Source organism: Brachyhypopomus gauderio, unplaced genomic scaffold (genome assembly GCF_052324685.1).
Source record: "Brachyhypopomus gauderio isolate BG-103 unplaced genomic scaffold, BGAUD_0.2 sc83, whole genome shotgun sequence".
Lineage (NCBI taxonomy): Eukaryota > Metazoa > Chordata > Actinopteri > Gymnotiformes > Hypopomidae > Brachyhypopomus > Brachyhypopomus gauderio.
The window spans coordinates 672,893-694,170 of NW_027506904.1; the positions used below are offsets into that span (position 1 = coordinate 672,893).

Below are 21,278 nucleotides of genomic sequence, written 5' to 3' on the forward strand. Positions count from 1 at the left end.
TACAGTGGTTCGTATAAACTGTGCCATGAAGTTCAAAGGATACAGACGTGAAAGAGCAAATGTCAGACTGTGTGTTGATGAATAATGACCAGGAGTGTTCATCCTCATGTCAGAACAGCACTTCTCTGCAACCAATACTTATAGTAGATATTTACAAATGTTGATTACAGTCATTAATCATCATCATCATCATCATGAATGAGCGTCCCCATACCGCTTCCTGAGATCCGCTCCCCGTGTCCAAGCAGTCTGACATACACGTCCCGGGCTGTGTGATTGGCCATACGGAGCTGTAGGCTGTGCCGGGTGGTGATCTTCACCTGACAGCGCACACCATCCACCCGCTCTGCCAGACCCTCGTCCAGAACCTTGTCCACACCTATGCTGTCCTCCAGAACCTCAACCACTCCCACACCACCCTCAACCACACCCACACCTCCTTCCAGAACATTGTCCACACCCACACTGTCCTCCAGAAACTCCCCCACTTCCACACCACACTCAACACCCTCATCCACACCCACACCTCCCCCCAGAACCTCGTCCACACCTACGCCATCCTCCAGAACCTCATCCACACCCTCACTGTCCTCCAGAAACTCCCCCACTCCCACACCACACTCAACACCCTCATCCACACCCACGCCATCCTCCAGAACCTCATCCAGACCCACACTGTCCTCCAGAACCTCAACCACTCCCACACCACCCTCAACACCATCATCCACACCCAGACCATCCACCATAACCTCGTCCACACCTACGCCATCCTCCAGGACCTTGTCCGCATCCACACCGCCTTCCAGAACTTGATCCACACCTGAGGCCTCTCCAAGAACATTGTCTACACCCACACCCAGAACCATATGCATTCCAAGGCTCCCCTTCAGAACCATATCCACACCAAGGCCCCCATCCAGAACCTCCCAGCAGGTGGTTGGTTTCGTTCTCCCCACTCCCTGCTCCCCAGGCTCCTCCAGAATCTCCATCCTTCCCCTGTGACTTCTCCCTTGCTACCGCTCCCTAGGAAGGGGAGCTCCGACCTCACGCCTGATTTGCAATGACCTTCTGCTGAGCTCCGGTCTGGTTTAATACTCGGTCCCACACTCCAACAGGATTTATCAATGTCATACACACACACACACACACACACACACACACACACACACACACACACACACACCCTGAACGGCCCCTCACTTCACTGGAGGGATGAAATGTCACCAGTATTAACAAAGACAGGGCATTAGGGATGGGATCATCCCAAATGCAGGAAGTGCTATTTTTACAACATTAGCCACAGCACATAGCTCTGTGAACCCCAAGAGCCAACTACAGAAGCAAGACACTGTCAGGGGAATCGCAGCTGAACAGCACACAGGGGCAAAAAACACATACAAACACACACCATAGCGACACACACACCCACGCACACATCATCCTACATAAAAATACTAAATTTAAATAGCTAATTTGCTCAAAAGCTATAATTAACACTTGGGTCAATCTTGAGTCATGAATTTCTTCTTAACAGGACCTAAAGCTTATTAGCTTGCTGTTTTGATTGCAGCTTCAGAGGACATTAATTGATGTCTGCCAAAAGATAATCCATAAAAGCCAACGTGAGCCGCTGTCCCACAGGGGAAGACGGAGAAGACGGCTTAGAAATCACAGTGTCTATTGAGAAAAGAAAAACATTTGGGCTGTTCAAAATGTGTTGAAGTCATGCAGCCAACCTGCTCTACACCTTCAGAGGAGAACCTGTGGATCCAAGCCATGTTCTCACACAAGGTGCTGGAGACGTTCCTCAGACAGTATGGTCCATCTTGACATAATGACGTCCCACAGTTGCTGCAGATTAGTCTACCACCAGCAGCCTGAACCACTGATGTAGGGCAAGATGGTGCCATACTTTCGTTTTCGTTACAACAAATTCTGACCCTACCACATCCGAATGTCACATCAGAAACAGAGACTCGTCATACCAGGGAACGTTTTTTCCAATCTTCTATTGACCAATTCGTTGGTGAAGCAATGTCAATCGTAGCTTCAGGGGTCTGTTCGTAGCTGACAGAAGGATGTACTAGAGGTCTTCTCCTGCTGTAGTCCATCTTCTCCAAGGTTTGATGTTTTGTGTGTTCAAAGATGTTCTTCTAACAACAAGCATTTATTTGAGTTACTGTTGCCTCTCTTAAGCTTCAACCTGCTCTGGCAATTCTCCTCTGACTTCTGGCATCAACAAATAATTTTGGCCCGCAGAAGTGCCACTCACTGGATATTGGACCATTCTCTGTAAACCCTAGAGATGCCTGTGCATGAAAACCCCAGTGGATCAGCAGTTTCTGAAATTCCATCCATTCCATCCTGCACTGACAGCCATGCCACGTTCACTTAGATCACATTACGTCCCCTTTATGATGCTCGGTTTGACCTTCAGCAGGTTATCATGACTACATGCCTTAATGCACTGAATTGCTGCTATGTGAATGACTGAGTAGATGTGGCTGTGTTAACACTCAGCTGAATAGGGAGAAAAGTGGCCAATGAGTGTGTATATCAAGTGCCTTTTGATATTTTCTATTTTCAAATACCGAATTAGAATTCTATTTTGCAGGTATATCTTTAGTTAGAATTAATCTGTATTAAATGTCCCAGTGTGTGTGTGTGTGTGTGTGTGTGTGTGTGTACTGATCTAGGAGGAGTTTACATGCTGGATAAGGAAAACAGAATCAGGAGAAGAGCTGTCATGCTTGGAAATCAATATTTGTACTACACGTCAAGTTACTCATTCACACTACACACCAGTTGGTAATAGACTGTGCCATTCTCTCCGTTTGTGCACTCACTTGGTTTACAACATCTCGTCCAATACCATGTTTACGTAGAAATGAGCTCCACTGTAGTGGGCCACCAGTGAAGGCCCGGGCGAGACGCCAGGGTGCTCGGGTTCCTGGGGTGGCCACCGGCGATGCCATTAATCACTGCCCGCATTCACCAGTCTGCGGAGCGGCGAGCGATTGTGGAGGTGGGAGCGCGGGCGAGTCCCTGCAGGGGCTCCGTTAGGCAGCAACCCCGCACCATCCACCCAGATAATCGCGCTCGCGTATTTTTAACCCTATGATTGGAGTCTCCGCGGAGACCGAAAACATCAGCTGCTCAATTTCCAGAGCCCTTGACAACAGAGCACCTCACACCTGTCAGCACTGTGTGTGTGTGTGTGTGTGTGTGTGCGTGTGTGTGTGTGTGTGTGTGTTACCAGTGTCTGCTGAGGCGTCCCTGTGTTCCTTGTTTGAGCTCAGTGCTGGGAGGAGAGGTTCCATGTTCATTATGAGCTGTTTATGACTGAGGGAGTTGAAGCTTCGGCTCTGACCTAACGGGGACCTGCAGCAGACACAACAGCAGTCTTAACAACCGTCAGAACCAGACACAACAAGACGATGACACAACAGTCAGAGAAAGAAGGAAAACAATAACAACAGTTCAACACACACTAGTGACAGTGCTATCAGTGCTGAGCAAAAGAAAGACCAGAACAATATTGGCTGGTACAAACAGCAGGGGTAACTGACCGGTGGACAACTGGAGGGTCCCTCTGTATCTTTGAACTGGCTTCAATCACCTCTTTTGCAACACGACCACTAGGAACAGTCCAAACATAATATAGTTTTACGTCCTTCATTTTAAAGGTTTTATCCATATAAATTAGGCAGCATTGCACAGGAATGAAGTTTGCTCATATGTTTGAGAAAATCTCCTTATTTGAGCTGTGAAAGAGAGGGTTCAAAAGGAGAATGTCCTACCTGTAGCGATATCTGGTACCTTTGAAAAAGATATTGCTGCTGGAGACCGTTTTAATCTGGCTTGATTTTGCACATCTATTAGAAGAAGGAAAATGTAAAGTGTTGGAAAAAACTGCAAATGTAAATGTGCATGCAGAATATTCCACATTCAACATTCTTTTAGTGCACGTGTGTGTGTGTGTGTGTGTGTGTGTGTGTGTGTGTGTGTGTGTGTGTGTGTGTGTGTGTGTGTGTGTGTGTGTGTGTGTGTGTGTGTGTGTGTGTATGTGTGTCTGTGTCAGTGAAGGCAAGTAATTAAGGATTTAAGTATGAGGATGTTTAAGGTGATCACTAGAGGACCCTTAAGTTGTGGTTGAGATATTTCTTCATACTTATGTATTAGCTATACTTAGCTATGTGTGTGTGTGTGTGTGTGTGTGTGTGTGTGTGTACAGCTGTCAGCACAGTGTTAAGTGTTCATGGCCCTTTTGTTGGGCACAGTGAGGCGTGTTCTCTTGACGGCATTTCAGCCTGTAATTAAAGTGCTTTAATCAGAAATGTGATCCTGTATTCACTCAAAACCCAGAGTAACTAGATACCAGAGAGACAGAGGGAGAAGGCGAGAGAGAGCGAGAGAGGGAGGGAGCGAGAGAGAAAGTGAGAACAAAGAAAAAGTAAAAACTGACAGCCTCTGCGCGTATGGCATGGTTCCGATAAAGCAGGTCGGCCGCTCGCTCACTTGTAAAAGGCCTGATTTTCCACACCACATTTCCACAGATGTTTGCAGGCGGCTGGCGTGGAGGTGTGGAACGTCAAAACCAGCTTCTTCTGCAAGGGGGAGGCAGGGAAAAGTGTCGGGTTTGAATGTCGGCCCAAGGGCAGGCGGAGTGGGGGTGTGTGGTTGTGGGGCGGAGGGGTAAGAAAGGGAGACAGTTGGGTGAGAGAAAAACATGGAGGCGTTTAACAATGAGAAGGAGGCAGGTCAATGAAAGACACCACGAGGAAATCTGATGGGAACTAAACAAAGCGATGACCAAACACTCTGAGAGAGATAGAGAAACATGAAATGATAGAGGGGAGCGTTCTTTGACAGGAGCTCAGCGGAATTTGTGCGACGAAGGAGGAGAAGCTGAGAGCCTGAAATCGATACTGCGCACTCACTCAATAAAGCAGCACTTCCGTCTGACCGTGCGGCCCACGATCCACGGGCGGTCCGGCGAGAGCACAAGTCTCTCTGCCAGGGCAGTGCCGTGGCCATTATAAACTGCGCCGACCGCCTCCTTCTCCTTCAACAAACAGCACACCGTCCAGCGCATCGTCCAATCAAATTCAGGCGAAAGTGACCTCTGAATATCAAAGAGCCTCATTCTAGTTGTGGAGGTCGGAGGGGGCTTATTTAGCAATAAGTTTTACTGCAGGTAATCCAACTGTTCATATGAGTTTGTTTGGCTTCTGTACCATTTCTGTGTTGCTCAGGCGTTATTAGATCCAACTAATCCGTTAGAATAGGGGGGTGGTTTCACTAGTGTTGCTCCACCAGCATTTAAAGACTCTTCAGATGGATCACAGCAGCCTATAGTACACACACTGTAGTACATACGCTATAGTACGCACGCTATAGTACACACGCTGTAGTACATGATGGTGTAAATCTATGTGCTGAATTGTGCTGAACACACGCTGAAGCGGAAGAATTTCCATTAGAAGTTCCATTAGCCTCCCGTGTTGTGCAATCCGAAACGGTGGATCGATAAGTGCCGTCTGAGCAGCAGACTGAGGGACCCTGGGGGATCAATCTGGGCCTGCGTGCAGCTCTGCTCGAAGGAGAGCCTCCCGGTAAGAAGGTCGCTCTCGCGGGGACCTCTCCAGTAGTCGGGCGCCTAACTGAACAACTACACCTAATCTGCTGTGGGGCACGTGGCTGAGCAAAACGTTAACCTCCACGTTGCTAAATGATGATGTCACCTATTCAAGCTAGCAAAGGAGTCTACCCGAAAGCTTTTCCTTCTTTCTGATACACCATTACATTCTTTTCAACATTTGTGTTGAAACCTCCAACAGTCTTTTCAACCTCCAACGTGCAGACACGGTTATGACTCAGTGATTTGGTCTACGTGTCATCTTCAGTCCATTTCAAGGAATTGCTTGGGCTCTTTTCAGACTCTCTTTGGCTGGATAAAGGACATCACTTCATCTCAGAAGGCTTTAGAGACTAACCTAAGCCAGCTAAACAAGTTTTCCCAGTACAATTTGCTTATCTGCAAGGTCCAATCCTCGCAAGGGCTTCATCCTGCACGGTGTTTTTCTGAATCTCTGGTCACTGAATATTATCACGAGCTCGAAATTAGCGACGGTCCTCCCGGGTTTCCTGGTGTTGTGCTGCACGGCTACGGCTCCATATCAGACCCACAGTGCACGTGTGCTCCGTAAGGCGTGATAATACAGTTATCCAAGACTATAGCTGACAGCAGACACAATGTCAGAAAACCATTACAACCTTTGTAAGAAAAACGACCTGAATGTCTTGTTTTAAACATGAACAGAACGGCCATGTTCCACATAAATGGCCATGGATGTCAACTCTGGGTAGTTAACTCTGCATTGTTAAATATAGTTCTACACAGTTCATTTTGGCCCATTTCCAAGATAACTGCAGAGATTAATTTAAAACTATAGATTTTATAGTGTGTGATATTGTTCTTTCATTTTGAAAAATAATGGGGCTTTGTGTCAGGTTAACCATTGCTCATATTCAAACGTAACAAGCAGGAATATATGTGTGTGTGTGTGTGTGTGTGTGTGTGTGTGTGTGTGTGTGTGTGTGTGTGTGTGTGTGTGTGTGTGTGTGTGTGTGTGTGTGTGTGCACTCACGTCTGTGTGTCACGCATGGCCTATTCCAAAATATGTTGTAGCATGAAATCACATTTGGAATAAAACTAAGGCAAATACACCCAGATTTACAAAGTTGGCACAGTTGGGGCCATTAACCCATTAACCCATTAACTCCCAGGATCACAGAGATGGGGGAGAACACAGCAGTTCTATCATTTAAACACGGAACCCTCTAGGAAACTCAGAAACATCAAATCCACTTTGAATCACACTTTAGGTTCACGCCCAACAAACGCAATAAACCCTGTACTACCTCCCCAGAGCCACCAGACCTTAGTCTGGATGTGTGCCAACACTATATGGCTATATGGCAATGTTTCTAAAAGAATAAACTATTGCTTAATTGTGAATTATGAATCTCCTTTGCTGTCCATATCATCTAAACTATGTTTCAAATCATGGAGTAGGATAGTTAAATCTGAGCAAACAGTGGTGGTGTGAAACCTACATCATGTTCATAAAATGTTTATAACAAGAATGAAAAAAAAACTGCTATAATGTAACAGCGTGTGTGTTTACTCACCAGCGAATGGAAAAGTACAAACAGAGAAAAGAAGACAGAAGCACATGTAAAATTGGCTTTTACACAACAACAGCGGTGACAATGACAAAGAATGATGACGAGCTGAAGGCATTTTTATAACGACGTGCATGAAATGACAAAATTAAGAACCCCCTGTTCTCCTCTTTGCTGTCTGCGATATGTGCAAGAGGTTCCTTTCGTTTTAGCGGAGTGTGCGGAAAGTGCACAGAGCCTCCAACAAAAAAGCAGCACCTGCAATTTACGTCATGACATAACTAAAAATGAACGGGGTCAGCACATCTTTGCCGTAATAAAAAACGTGTTACACTACGTGACGCGCAGATATTTCCTTCCGAACACAAAGGATGAGCGATGAACGTAACGTAAGCGATGTCATGTGACTCACCTCTCTCTGTACTCCAATCACGTAAAAGGTTTTCCCATCAAACTTAAACTTGCTGACATCCGCCCTGAGGGAAGTGAGAGATCACCGGGTTAAGTGTTAAATCACCGCGGCAACACAAAGTGACATAAGCACTGACCTTTCGTTTCATCTTCGCTCTGTCCCAGGGGCACAGGACGAAAAACTACTTGCTTGTCCTGCCTGTCCTGCGCTGTTTGCAAATGTCCTGCATGTCAGTGACTGTCCAGGGGTCTGTTGGGCCCTTGAACAAGGTCCTTAACCCTGTCATCTCTAGGGGTGTTACACAGTGGGTGGCCTTGTGCTCATACTATGCAATGACAATAAATTGAATCTTAATGTCACACGTGACTAAGACCACTGGTGTTGTTAAATCAAGAAGTCAGTCCATGGTTCACTCCCCCAAAATTGAGCTCCTTCTGCTCAGTTAGTATTGTCACGCAGCAGGACATGGTAACTGATCCCCACACACGTTCTGTTCTGTCATCGTTTAGTGCTTTAACGTTTTGAGCTGACTTGCCCCCGTAGAAGTGATATTGAGGAGCATAGTTTAAGGTATAGAGCTTTAGGACAGTGAGAGGTGACGTAAGCAGGACACAGAGGAAGGTTACCAAAATGTGGGTACCATTTCAGCAAGTGGATGCGCTTGTTTCCTTGAAAAACCACGAAGCCCCGGGCGGTGAACCCTAGAAACGCCGTCGTTCCTGTGAAGTCCTGAAAGATACAAGAAACATCAGCGTATGATTTAGTTACCACCCCCAACCGCATCTGGTGCGACCTCAGAGCCGAACCAGGGCAGGATCAGATCCGTTCAGACAAGATCAGCCCCATACGACAAAGCCCACAATTACTGGGCAGCGTATTAATTCTGGGTTCACAGAGGAAGTGGCTTTCACCAGTCCTGACAATCAATTCATGTGAAGGGCAAAAGGCTTTGCCTACTCCCAAGTGGATTTTGCTAACAACAACCTCTGAAGTGACTCTGAAGTGATTCTGTATTAGCCGGTGTGCCGCTGTGCTCAGCTCGGCCCAAAGGCACCGACACACAGTGTTGCCGGCTAAGCCCCTGCACTCCGACGGGGACTCGAGCTCTAACAGATCCCAGGTGCCCCTGCCTCAGCCTGCAACGAGGGCACGTGCGGACAGTCTCGTTGACGCGTGCCAGAACTTGGACTGGACTGGTGTGATGTCGAGCTTGTCCTACAGAAAACCGACACGTATCAATACCCAGAATCCCCAGCGCTGATACATGGACGCCGCACTCCCATGCACACTGGAGAAGCAGCCTGGCACTGCAGAGCTCGGCTGAGTCCAGGTCAGCTGGGGACCGTGGAAATGTGTGTGCCAGACCGTACCTTGCAGGGATGAGGGTCCACACCGTATGTGTCCAGCGTGTGAGCTCTTTGGAGCAGGTTCAGCTCAGCCAAAGGAGGACACTGACCCCTGCAGAAGGGCCCAGGAACAGAAGCACAAACCTTTAGTGGCCAGGGCACTTAGTACAGTCTCTTTGGTATGTTTGGTCCCCTTGTAGTTTTTATCCATTGCTAGCAACATTAAATGATTGGAGTAGCACATTAGCAGGACATTAGCGTGAAGGCGTGGCTTCAGGAGAGGAAGCTGCCCCCCTCACCTTAGCTGCCCCCCCCCCCCCCCCACCTCAGCTGCCCCCCCCACCTCAGCTGCCCCCCCTCACCTCAGCTCGCTCTGGTGTATCTCGGTGATCTTGCGCTCCAGTTTGGGGCTCTGCTTGGGGAACAGCCTGAAGTCGCCGATGTAATCGGCCGGGTGCTCGTCTTGGTCGTGGTCCCCGAGCTCGGCTGTCAAGAGCACACGCACCATTCAGAACGGCGCCAGTGCTGTTTGGGCCAGCCCACGGAGTACAGAGGTCACTCCCTAAAACGACGCTCTACGTCTCTGCCGGTTACGTCTTCAGTCACCCGTGGATAATTAGGAAGGGAGAACATGTCTGAACACGGTGAGACCGCGGCCTCTAGATCACCCCGTACCGACTGCTAGTCCACAGTGACAGAAGTGGGAGATTGACTGGCATTACATTACCATGTGATGCACAAAACGTCAGTAAAATGCCACTAAATGTCACATCTTAATGTTCTCGTTACATTACAGTTTTTAACGGGATGATGAGTCTGGGATATAAGTGTAATGCTTCATATTTCAACCAAAACACTAAAGCATTTAATGAATGGGTCCAGTGTGTATTATGTGATAAGTGATAATGATATTACAAAACGAGGAAAGAACACATTTTACATTCAAATGAGCAAGAGGTTGTTTTCTAAATGTGAAATTTTGGTGCGTGGGGGCAGACGTGAGCACGTGAAACGTGAAAGTTCCTCATAATGACACGTCGCTAGTCCCCACTACGAACGTGGTGTTTGTAGGCGTGTAGATTTACCCTGCACTATACACGCTCCCAGGAAGGCGGCGTCTGCCAGCGGACACAGGAGCCTCCCGTGGTTCAGATCCCTCTTCAGCTGCAGGTAGAGCAGGTACCTGATGGAGAAACACACACCTGCGTGACGCTCCTGTCCAGGATCACTGCATCATACTGTGGCTGCTGAGAAACAACACCGGCTGCCTTGTCGACCAAGGAGAGCCACTGTAAAGCTGTTACCATGAGAACCCTACACCCAGGAAGATGTTACTATGGAGATGCGGGCTTGGGGGAGGAGGCACATGAGCCGGTCCACCTGATTTTGAACTTTGACAAGCTAAATGTGTAGCTTCTACTTTAATGCATATTCTGGCATGTCTTCATATGACACTTTTGTCCTTTTCAACCATTTCCAGCAGATTCGTAGAAAAAGAGCCCTTTGGCTCTTTCTTGCTGTTATTAGCCAAAATGCTTGCACAAAACGGTTAATTACAACAAGATTCTAGGCAATAGCTCTAATAAAAATGATAGACTTTAGATATCTATGTGAATTTCTATGTGTTTTCTGTTATTTTTGTGTGTGTGTTTTGCTCTTTCAGTTCTATTAGTTCCTCCTATGAATTTCTGAGGAGAAAGAAAGAGGCTGACCCTTGTTTTCTTTTGTAGGGAGACAGACTGGTGCAGTCACACTAATGCCTCAGCACCTGTGCTACACCTGACCCACAGCATGGGCTACAACCCAGCCGGTCACCCACAACCACACAGCCCCTGCTCTCTGACCCGAGCAAGTCCACCCTCGACCTGTCCAGACAGAGAGAGAGAGAGAGAGAGAGAGAGAGAGAGAGAGAGAGAGAGAGAGAGAGAGAGAGAGAGAGAGAGAGAGAGAGAGCAGTAGGAGGTAGGGCTAGAGAGAGAGAGAGAGTAGTAGGAGGTAGGGCTAGAGAGAAAGAGAGAGACAGAGAGAGAGAGAGAGAGAGAGAGAGAGAGAGAGAGAGAGAGAGAGAGAGAGAGAGAGAGAGAGAGAGAGAGAGAGAGAGAGAGAGAGAGCAGTAGGAGGTAGGGCTAGCAGTATTTATCTTCACAGGTCAGATTGTGGAACTGCTCCAGGCAGCATGCTGAGCTGTGCTAATGAGTTGGTCACACTAACACTTTGTGTGTGTATGTGTGTGTGTGTGTGTGACTGTTTGGATATTTGTACTGAAAACTTTGACCTCTGATATCATCTGTAACGCATTAGAGAAATCATAAACAAATTGGTGGCGAAGTGTTCATTTTAAGACATTCTAAGATTAAATGATGCATCAAATTAAAATAAAATACCCAAACAATAATGAAAATTCCTCATCAATATTCCCCTGTTTGTGTGTTTCAGAGTCTCTCATTACTGCAACACCACAGGTCTCAGACTTCACTGCTGAACGTCAGGTTGATGGTCTCTTCTCATGTTCTGTGTTACCTCGTCAGCTCCTCCTTGATCTTAATGGGCTCCTGGGGGTAAAACTTCACCCGGAAGCACATGGTGTAGGGCTGCACACCTGAGAGTGATACCCGGCCAGGAAGAGACACGGGAAGAGAGGAAGACAGGATGTGCGTGTATGAGAGAGATGGTGAGAAAGAAGGAAATATTCCCAAAGGGCATTAAATATTAAAGAAATTAAAATGAGACATCATTAGGTGTAGTGAGTATATATACATTCTACTGCACTGCATTCTACTGCACTGTATCCTACATTCTATTGCACTGCATCCTACATTCTACTGCACTGCATTCTACATTCTACTGCACTACATCCAACATTCTACTGCACTGCATTCTACATTCTACTGCACTGCATTCTACTGCACTACATCCAACATTCTACTGCACTGCATCCAACATTCTACTGCACTGCATTCTACATTCTACTGCACTGCATTCTACATTCTACTGCACTGCATTCTACATTCTACTGCACTACATCCAACATTCTACTGCACTGCATTCTACATTCTACTGCACTACATCCAACATTCTACTGCACTGCATTCTACATTCTACTGCACTGCATTCTACATTCTACTGCACTACATCCAACATTCTACTGCACTGCATTCTACATTCTGCTGCACTGCATTCTACATTCTACTGCACTACATCCAACATTCTACTGCACTGCATTCTACATTCTGCTGCACTGCATCCAACATTCTACTGCACTGCATTCTACATTCTGCTGCACTGCATCCAACATTCTACTGCACTGCATCCAACATTCTACTGCACTGCATTCTACATTCTGCTGCACTGCATATATTTTTGGTGCGTGTTCCACATTTATTTGCACCCACAACACAGGTATAACACACACACCTGAGTATCTGAGTTTCTGACGTTTAGCTGAATGAACGTATTGTGCAGGTGTGATTAAGGATGCACACTTACATTTCATTTGTTTGACCACGGCTTTGCTGGGGTCTAGCCAGTGCTGTGTGGTTGAACACACGCACACACACACACACACACACACACACAGGAGACAAGGAGAGCAGTAAACTGTAAGCACTTGGTCCCATGAAGGGTGCAGGAACGCTGTGTTTAGTGAGAGGTTGTATAGTCCTGGTGCCCCCTGTCCTCACAGAGACCCATGTGCAGTAATATTACAGTGGTGTAAATAATTCAGCAGCTCACTATTGAGAGATTTTCTGCTTGACTGCGACAACACTGTCGTACACGCGGTGCGGCACAAACACGGAGATGGTCGTCATGGTAACTTTACAGTTATAAAAACAGTATAGGAGAAGTTGCCTCAATGACTAGAATGAGGATGTCTACAACTAGGGTTTTTCCTTGCCACTGTCGCCCTTGGCTTGCTCACTGGGGGCTAGAACTCGGACACTTGTAAAGCTGCTTTGTGACAACAACTGTTGTAAAAAGCGCTGTATAAATAAAATTTGATTGATTGATTGATTGAAGTTGCTTACAGATATGCTAGGTGTGTGTGTGTGTGTGTGTGTGTGTGTGTGTGTGTGTGTGTGTGTGTGTGTGTGTGTGTGTGTGCGCGTGCATGCATTTGTTTGTGTGTGTGTGTGTGTGCGTTTCTTTGTGTGTGTGTGCGTGTGTGTGTGTGTATATGTGTGTGTGTTATTACCCTCTGCTTCTCTGGGTCCACATATCTGATGCCAAAATAGTCCTTCTCCAGCAGACTGTAATGGTTGCACACGTGATCCAGCAGAAACTGGCCTCTTGTGTCCCTCTGTTGGGGAACATGAATCAGATTCTGATTCAGAATTATTGTCAGGTTAGTCTTTACCACAGTGAAGATGGCAGACGCCAGTGTCAAAGGCTCATGTGAAGCATCAGGTCGACAGCGAGGGAGAAGGTTTGGTGTCTCTCACTCTTCTGAGCATCACACCTGTGGGCAGTTGTGGCCTGGCGGTTAGGGAACTGGTCTTGTGACCGGAGGGTCGTGGGTTCGATTCCCAGACCTGAGGCCATGACTGAGGTGCCCCTGAGCAAGGCCCTTAACCCTCAATTGCTCGCTTGTATAAAAAATGAGATTCAAAAAATGTAAGTTGCTCTGGATAAGGGAGTCTGCCAAATGCCATGAAATGTAAATGTAAACCTGTGTCTCCAACTCTTGCACTACACAAGACATTTCTGCCCTCAATGGACATGCCATCAATAAGAAAAAATTAAGATATGCATTTGGAAGATTCTAGGCAGCAGCTGAGATTAAAACAACTACAAACATTTATTTTACCATTCAATACGTGTCACATAAATCACATTTAGCTTCGCTACAATACGCTCGACGTCACTTGACGCAGAGAGCTGTCATTTTGGAGAGGAAGTGTATTACAGACTGAAGTCGGCACTTAAACCTACGTGCGCGGTTCTGGGTATGGCTGTCACGGGCTGTTTGACCTTGACGTCACTTATCTGCGGTAACCGTTAACATGCGACACTGAGCTGCGTTTAAGATGTCATTCGCAACTCCACGGTCGCTTCGTCCCGGCCACTGCTCATTGATTTCGAGTTGCATGCCGTCCTTGCAGGAAACAGGCATTGCCGAAGCTGATGGTGTCATCTGATCCAGTCATTGTGTCATTCTGAACATCTCCTGTTTAAAGGGCAATCTGTTACTCAAAGAGATTTATGGCAAACGAGGTGTTCACGTATGCCCCCCCCCCGATACTGGATGTCTAAAAAAAAATCTCCTGATCTCTCTTGTGTAGCTTACATAAGTTATCAGCACTGTGGGACACTGGACCAAGAAGTCAGTGAAATCTTTATCGCTTATTTAATACACACCTTTCACATCAATGATCAGTGCAACTTTGCACCTAAAGAGCAATGGCATGTTCTGTCTGACGCGGGTGTAGGTCTGCTGTAGACCTGCTGTAGACCAGACCAGAGGGGTGATATTGATTTTACTGACATTGAGATGGGGAGACTACGTCAGAGCAGTGCCCAAGCTGAAAGGAGAAAGAACGACTAGCCACTCACAGATGAGTGACAGTACCGAACTGAAGGCGGAGGGAACAGCTCGGCTCTTATACAGCCACACATTTATTCTAAAGGGAAAAAAAACGAACGGAGGGAAATAAAACATACCCAGTGTAAAGGAAACCGTTAAGGCCTGATAGAAATGTGTGTATGAAGCAACACTCACAGCTTACCTGACCTATCTGCATAGTTGACCATGCGTGAAAGACAAAATCTTCATTAATGAGCGTAACCCCTCATTCTGGAAAAATAGTTTGGCCCGTCCTTGCTCCAGATACATAATGAGGACTGGTCAATGTTAAACACCTGGGGGTGTGGTGGTGATGAAATTTGCCCGGTGCTGACTGTGGGAGGACAGAAATGAGATATGACGCAGCGTATATAAAGGAATTATCCAGTATGAAGATGGTTGATTATACCATCATGAAATAGTATTAGAGCAGGCAACACAGTACACACCCTCTTTACTAGTTAATAAAGGCAACGAAAGGACAGGTACCTTTTTAAAACCACTTTATTTTCTGTTGTAGCCTATACTAATACCAGTCAACGACGATGCTACTTATGGAGCCAAGTGAAAGTCAGAGCAGTAAAAACAATTTTGTGGGGTGGGGTCTAACAGACTCAACACATGAACTAAAAACAAAACATAGTTCAACTTTCTAATACAAACTGCCATTATCGTTCAACAAGACGAAACAAGCCAGCCACTTCAGCATGAACTCCCCAGTATGGCTAGTACTGTGTCCGGAAGTGAAGTGAACCGGCTGCGGAAGCAGGACGCTTTTCTCCGAGTGTCAGCTTACACCCGGCGCTTGTTGTCCCGCGCACTACAGCGCTCTTAATTCATAATTAAAGGCGGGAGCAGGAAGGGCCTTTAATTGCGATAGCTCTACTTTCATTTCTGCCTACCGAACAAAACAAACTCGACAAAGCAGGATGCTTTTCATTTTCAAAATATAACCGCATGCCTCATTCACTGTAACTATTGCAGTACTGCGTGTTGAGATGTTTCAAAGCCTCGGGTACAAATGAAATGACTATGACGATATTTGGTTGGAATCCAGACGTCTTGGCATTCGAAAACATAATAGCTCCCTCTGAACAGAAGGCAACCTCAGATCTTAATTAAGATATGAAAATAACAACATATGGTGGCAAAAAGCATGTCTAATCACAGGAGGTCTTTACACTTACAGATGTCTTGATCTAGGATGATGACTAAGTCTAGGTTTAGACTGCAGGCAACACTCACGTGTAGTTCATTTTCTAAAGCTCATTTTATGTTTGTGTTCAGACAAGCCACAGCAATCATTTACTAAATAGACAACACCAGGTTGTTGTTGTTTGGCTGTTAATTTATGTACATTTGTATGACTTGTACGTTTTTCCTTTTTTATTTTCAGAATCTGTGCATAGAAACTGGCAGCGTAGCGACCAGGAGGGAAGAAATAATGTACTGAATAACCCAGCACACAGCAGCAGGACCCGGTAGAGTGCAATATTAGGAGGGTGTCGTGAGCTGAGGTGCATCATCTTTGAATGGACATCCACATATTTCTAATCCTCCATACACATCGCCAAGTTCACATTCAACCATTCAAATGGCAGATAGAACACTTGAGGTGGTATTTCTGCACAGTACAGACTGTGTGTACAGTGTTTCTGGCACTGTAACAGCAGAAGTAAATGATGTGTGTTCTGTGTAATAAAATCTTGTTTAAAAATGGTTTAAGAGTGTATTGCAATGGCATTATGTGATTTGTGTGTGTGTGTGTGTGTGTGTGTGTGTGTGTGTGTGTGTGTGTGTGTGTGTGTATCAGGTCATTTGTCCCCACTGGCTGAGCATGCTGTAATCTCTTAAAATATCTGTCTCACACACACACACACTTATTGACTGCCTTGTGCAGGTAATGTTTACACACACATGTGCATGCAAACACACACACACACACACACACACACACACACACACACACCTCAACAAAAACACCTTGCATATACACCAAAAAAATATCAAAATATATACAAAAGAAAGCCCACACATGTATAACACAGAGCAGCTGCTGTCAGCTCCTATTCCACCTGCGTTCAGGAGCGACGTACACAAGAACCCCAAACGGCATAAGCAGCCTGTAATCTGCTCCCTAGTCAGAATGCACCACACATCAGCACATCTTCACCCCCCGACGACGACGGCGCACTCTCCCCCCTCTTCCCTTCTCTCTCCACCGCTCCCCCCACGTCTCCCCCCCCCCCTTTCTCCTCCTTCACCCCTCCTGGTGGAAAATCATCAGAGGACTCAGTGGAATATAAGAATAGCAAAAAGGTCCTATTTATAGCCTAATGAAAGAATGCCTCTCCCGCAACACCACCACCACCACCACCACCACCTATCCTGCACCCCCACCCTCCTCCACCCGCTCCCCTGCGATATGCTTGATGTTAGGACATTTTTTTTTTTTGCAAGATCAATAGAAGGAGAGGGATGCATTTCTGCAGATGAGGCAATTTGCAAGTGGTAAAACACAAATAGAATCTTTTAGTCAATGAGAAATCTGATGAGTTTTCTTTTCTTCGTCTTCTTCTGTTGGAGAAGCAAGGATGCTACAGTGTCACGCCATCTCGGGCAAACTTCCGTGAACCATATAAATGGAGACTCTAGTGCTCATATAGACTGAAAAAGTCTAGAATTAGTTTTGCAATCCGTTTCTGAGGTCTTAAAGATGAAGTATCAAGAATGTTTCTCCAAACAGAAGTGTAGATCCAGTCATGTGTGTTTATTGATACGTTTTTATAAACAGAGCAGCCAAAAACCCTGCCACTGCTAAGAGCCTAATGAATGATACATAATGGATATTAATTAACATTATGCAAATGGGATCATGCTAATTGTGCATTAGTCATCATTTACTATTGGCTGTGCTAAGCTGTAGTCCTTTAATCCTACAAGCAGAAGCAGTGTCTACTGGGAGCAGTATCGTTAACACGAGACGGATGGAGCGTCTGCACCGGACCCCATGATCAGCTTTAATATTGCATGAGCCTGTCTGTCTCTTGGACACTGAGAAACTCCTGTGATGCACCGGCCAAGATTGCGCTCTCTCCCGAGCAAACAGGAGCTGTGCGAACAGACGGCCGTCACAAAGTCCGATGGTTCCGCTCTCGTATTGGCTGTGCTTGGGTTTGGCTTCCTGTGGCTTCCGTGGGTCGGGTCTGCTGACTCAGAGCCAAGCGGAGAGGCAGACAGAGGCCTCGGTTCTCAACTGAGCAGGGCACGCGGACGCACAGGACGAGTGTGCACAATACAACACTGCACCATCAGCAAATCCTACACTGTCTCACTATTAGGTGGTCTTAAGAAAACCGTGCAGCGATTTACACATGGGCCATCAATTAAATGTTAATAATATGCTTATTTAATTTAAAGATTCCTTTTGTGCTTTGACTTTGCGCTTTACTTTGTGACATTTTACTTTTGGAATACAATGTGCACTGATTGTCATGTTTATTTCAAGGACATTTGCATCCATATCAGGTGAATCATCAAAAGCATAGTTTTTTTCCAAAAGTAAAAAAAAAGCTTTCATGAAGCTTGAACATACTGAATAAAGGTTTTGAAAGATATAGCCACAACATTAGGTATGTACTGTTGGCATATCATTAAGAATGTACTGTGATTTAGCAAGAGCAAACAACCTACAACCCAGTAGTGGATGACCAAAGAATACCATCAATCAACTGTCAGATCTTAAAGGTCACAATTTAAAAAAGAATGACCTCTCAGGGGGTTTCAGTAGGTTCCCATTAGCTAACAAGCCTCACTTCGCTGGTATGACATCAGCCAGTGGCAACAAGAGGATCAATAATGAAGCCCGGAACATCTAGTGTAATCCAGCCAAACGCCTTATTGCTCAGTGGTTGATCAATCAGCTACCAGTAGACCAATGAGCAGAAACATACTGCAAAGGCACGCACGGAGGTTCTCAGGCCGAGAAGGGGAATGTTCTTCAACGGCCAGGTCACCAGGCCCAACCGCGCCCACGTTTCACCTGCTGAACTGATGCTGAAGGCAAAGATCTTTCGAAACGTCCAGAAACAAGCGAGGCTGATGTAGCTCCACCCAGCGCCTGATGCAGCTCCACCCAGCGCCTGATGTAGCTCCACCCAGCGCCTGATGCAGCTCCACCCAGCGCCTGATGCAGCTCCACCCAGCGCCTGATGTAGCTCCACCCAGCGCCTGATGTAGCTCCACCCAGCGCCTGATGTAGCTCCACCCAGCGCCTGATGGGTGACGGACGTCCGGCATTCTGTGAATTTGCAACCAATGTTGAAAAATCATTTAAAATATGTTAATTTTATCGCCATGAATGCAGATGAAAATAAACTTCAACTAAGGTTGTTATTCAGGACCGTAAATCAATTAAAAGATACAGTGGAATAAGACTGTGTCACAGTGCAGCACCTGCTGATGGTACTGCATATATTTGAAACACAGAATATTAAAAACTGACTCCTTATTAACTAGAAAGAAAAAATAAAAACTAAGGCTCTTTGAGGAGACAAAGCATTCTGGGTAGCCAAATCAGTCACATCATATCTGTCTCCATGCAGATGTGGATGTTAAATAATTTCTTCACTGTTCAGATCTACAGTTGATTCTCACGTTGATACTCTTTAGTTGTAAGTCATGTCAAGATGACAACTCTACACAAATCTCTTACGTGTTTCTTCAACATCCTTGCAGGTATTTTGATTATAATCATGTTACGTAATCTGTAGCTCCCCTGAGCATTTACATTGTCAGGGCTACATTTTGGCAGGATTACACTTAAGAGGCACTCCATGACATCCTGTGATGTAGAATATGGTTGTTCTGATTTAGTACGGAAAACAACATGGGATTTAGCTAAGAACACACGTCCTTACTGGATTAGTCAGATACATTTCACCTATCACACACTGAGCAGGCTGTGTAAGGATCAGTTCAGCCACCCTTTGAACAAGAGCTCTGCTCTGTGAAGAACAGCCCTAGATGAATGCACACTGCCTTAAAAACCTGCAGCTTAAATATGAATGCGAACATTTCCTATCTCATTTTAAGGAGAAATACTACTCATCCCCCCATGTTGGAGGAGTCATGTAATTAACGTAGTGGACGAGGTGGATGGACAGACCACAGAAATGTGGCGCTTAAGGAGGGTAGAAGATAGTCATGAAATATGCAGCGAAAATCCATCACAGAACTAGAAGCCATTACGGCCTTGTGATGGTCTGAAATTTTCATAAGGCGAAAACAAAACTAAACTGTCCCTCTTTCAATGGAGAACTGTACAAAAATGTGAATGAACATGGAGAGGGATGTGCACTAAAGCAGTGTTATATATGAGAGAGAGAGAGAGAGAGAGAGAGAGAGAGAGAGAGAGAGAGAGAGAGAGAGAGAGAGAAGTTTAGTATATATAGATATTTATAGAGAGAAGTTTGGTAGTTTAGTGTGTTAGATGGGCACATTTTCAAAGCTCCATGTTACAGAAACTAACTCCCAAAACGTTTATTAAATATTTCCTCCAGCTCTGCTCTATAACACACTGCAGTAGTACTGTAGGTATTCAGGGCTGAGAGTCCTGAAATTAGAGACTTCTAGGTGCGTTTGGTGAACCTAATATACAGTGAGAGATGAAACAGTTCTGCAATAACAAGCAAAAAGTGATGAAAATGATCGTAAACAAGTGAGAGAGGCACCTAAACTCAGAGTTCAAGCCCGTGTAGAAGCCAACAGACTAACTAATTTCCAAATCTGTCAGCCAGTCCTTTGTACTGGATTAAAAATACACTGGTGGCAAACCACTAATGACAAATTGTTTTTGGGTGACATTTTTAAATATTTAGTATGTTTGAATTTTACAGCAACGACACAGATGCGAGTCAGTAACAAAGTGGACTGTTGGACGTTGTTTTTATCACGGCGTCTGAGGTAAATATGCCAAAGCACACAGGACGAATCACCTGATCCTCATCAGAGACGTTTCTCCTCCATCACCAGTAAACAACCGGCAGTCATGCTCAAGCAGACTGTTTTCACCTTATAAAAAACACGTGCGATAACAACGGCCATTACTCTCGTCATTATAATCGGAATAATCCCGTAATAATCCCGCCTCGCGCACAAGCACGCGCGCACACGCTGACCGACTCGCCGGGTTGAATCGATACCAGCTCGTGGGGGACAAGGTCGCGCGTACCTGGATGCTGCAGGAGATCTCGGAGTCGTCCAGCAGCCGCACCGTGCATCGGATCTCCTGGTTGAGGGAGGAGATGCTCGGACTCCCGAATCGAAGCATTTTCATGGCTGTGGGTTCCTCATGCTCGAACTGGTGGTGTACACGGCGGAGCGGAGCATGGACGTGTCGCCAGGAGGGGGAAGCTGTCGTGTTGCACGAGTTGGAGAGCGATCCCCCGTCCTCTCCTCTGACCCCTCCTCTGCGAGTCCCTCCCTCTCCCAGTGCGACCAGCACGGGATCTACTGCGCGCTGTTTAAATAACCAACACGTGAGGTGCCGTTTGCTGATGCACAATTACAAGCGAACTGCGTTAGTCTATAACAGGACGGGATGGTGGTTCCGAGTGTAAAACGCCTACACCCTCAGATCTACCCCTGGATCGAGCGGTTCTCACATCACCCCACCGAGCAGAACACGGTTGCATTTCCACACGGTTCTTGTGCAGTAATTAAGTTTTAGGAAATTGCTGCAAGGCTCCAGAAATCTGAACAAGTCCAGTGG

The 21,278-nt window shown here is 46.1% G+C and overlaps 1 protein-coding gene and 1 pseudogene across 1 annotated transcript in view; one reads left to right on the plus strand and one right to left on the minus strand.

The window, feature by feature from the left end:
- The window catches only part of frmd3 (FERM domain containing 3), a 27,225-nt gene extending 5,949 nt beyond the window's left edge, over window positions 1–21,276 (minus strand). Inside the window, exons 1-13 of the mRNA XM_076991480.1 lie at window positions 20,739–21,276; window positions 13,139–13,243; window positions 12,433–12,475; window positions 11,467–11,545; window positions 10,032–10,129; window positions 9,309–9,432; window positions 8,971–9,058; window positions 8,241–8,329; window positions 7,601–7,664; window positions 4,519–4,607; window positions 3,801–3,875; window positions 3,570–3,638; window positions 3,257–3,381 (exon numbers count right to left, since the gene is read on the minus strand). Coding sequence (XP_076847595.1) covers window positions 3,257–3,381; window positions 3,570–3,638; window positions 3,801–3,875; window positions 4,519–4,607; window positions 7,601–7,664; window positions 8,241–8,329; window positions 8,971–9,058; window positions 9,309–9,432; window positions 10,032–10,129; window positions 11,467–11,545; window positions 12,433–12,475; window positions 13,139–13,243; window positions 20,739–20,843 — 1,153 coding nt within the window. The 5' untranslated portion in view covers window positions 20,844–21,276. The remainder of the gene's footprint in view (window positions 1–3,256; window positions 3,382–3,569; window positions 3,639–3,800; window positions 3,876–4,518; window positions 4,608–7,600; window positions 7,665–8,240; window positions 8,330–8,970; window positions 9,059–9,308; window positions 9,433–10,031; window positions 10,130–11,466; window positions 11,546–12,432; window positions 12,476–13,138; window positions 13,244–20,738) is intronic.
- Window positions 1–21,278, plus strand: part of LOC143493230 (uncharacterized) — a 181,951-nt pseudogene that overhangs the window by 56,903 nt on the left and 103,770 nt on the right.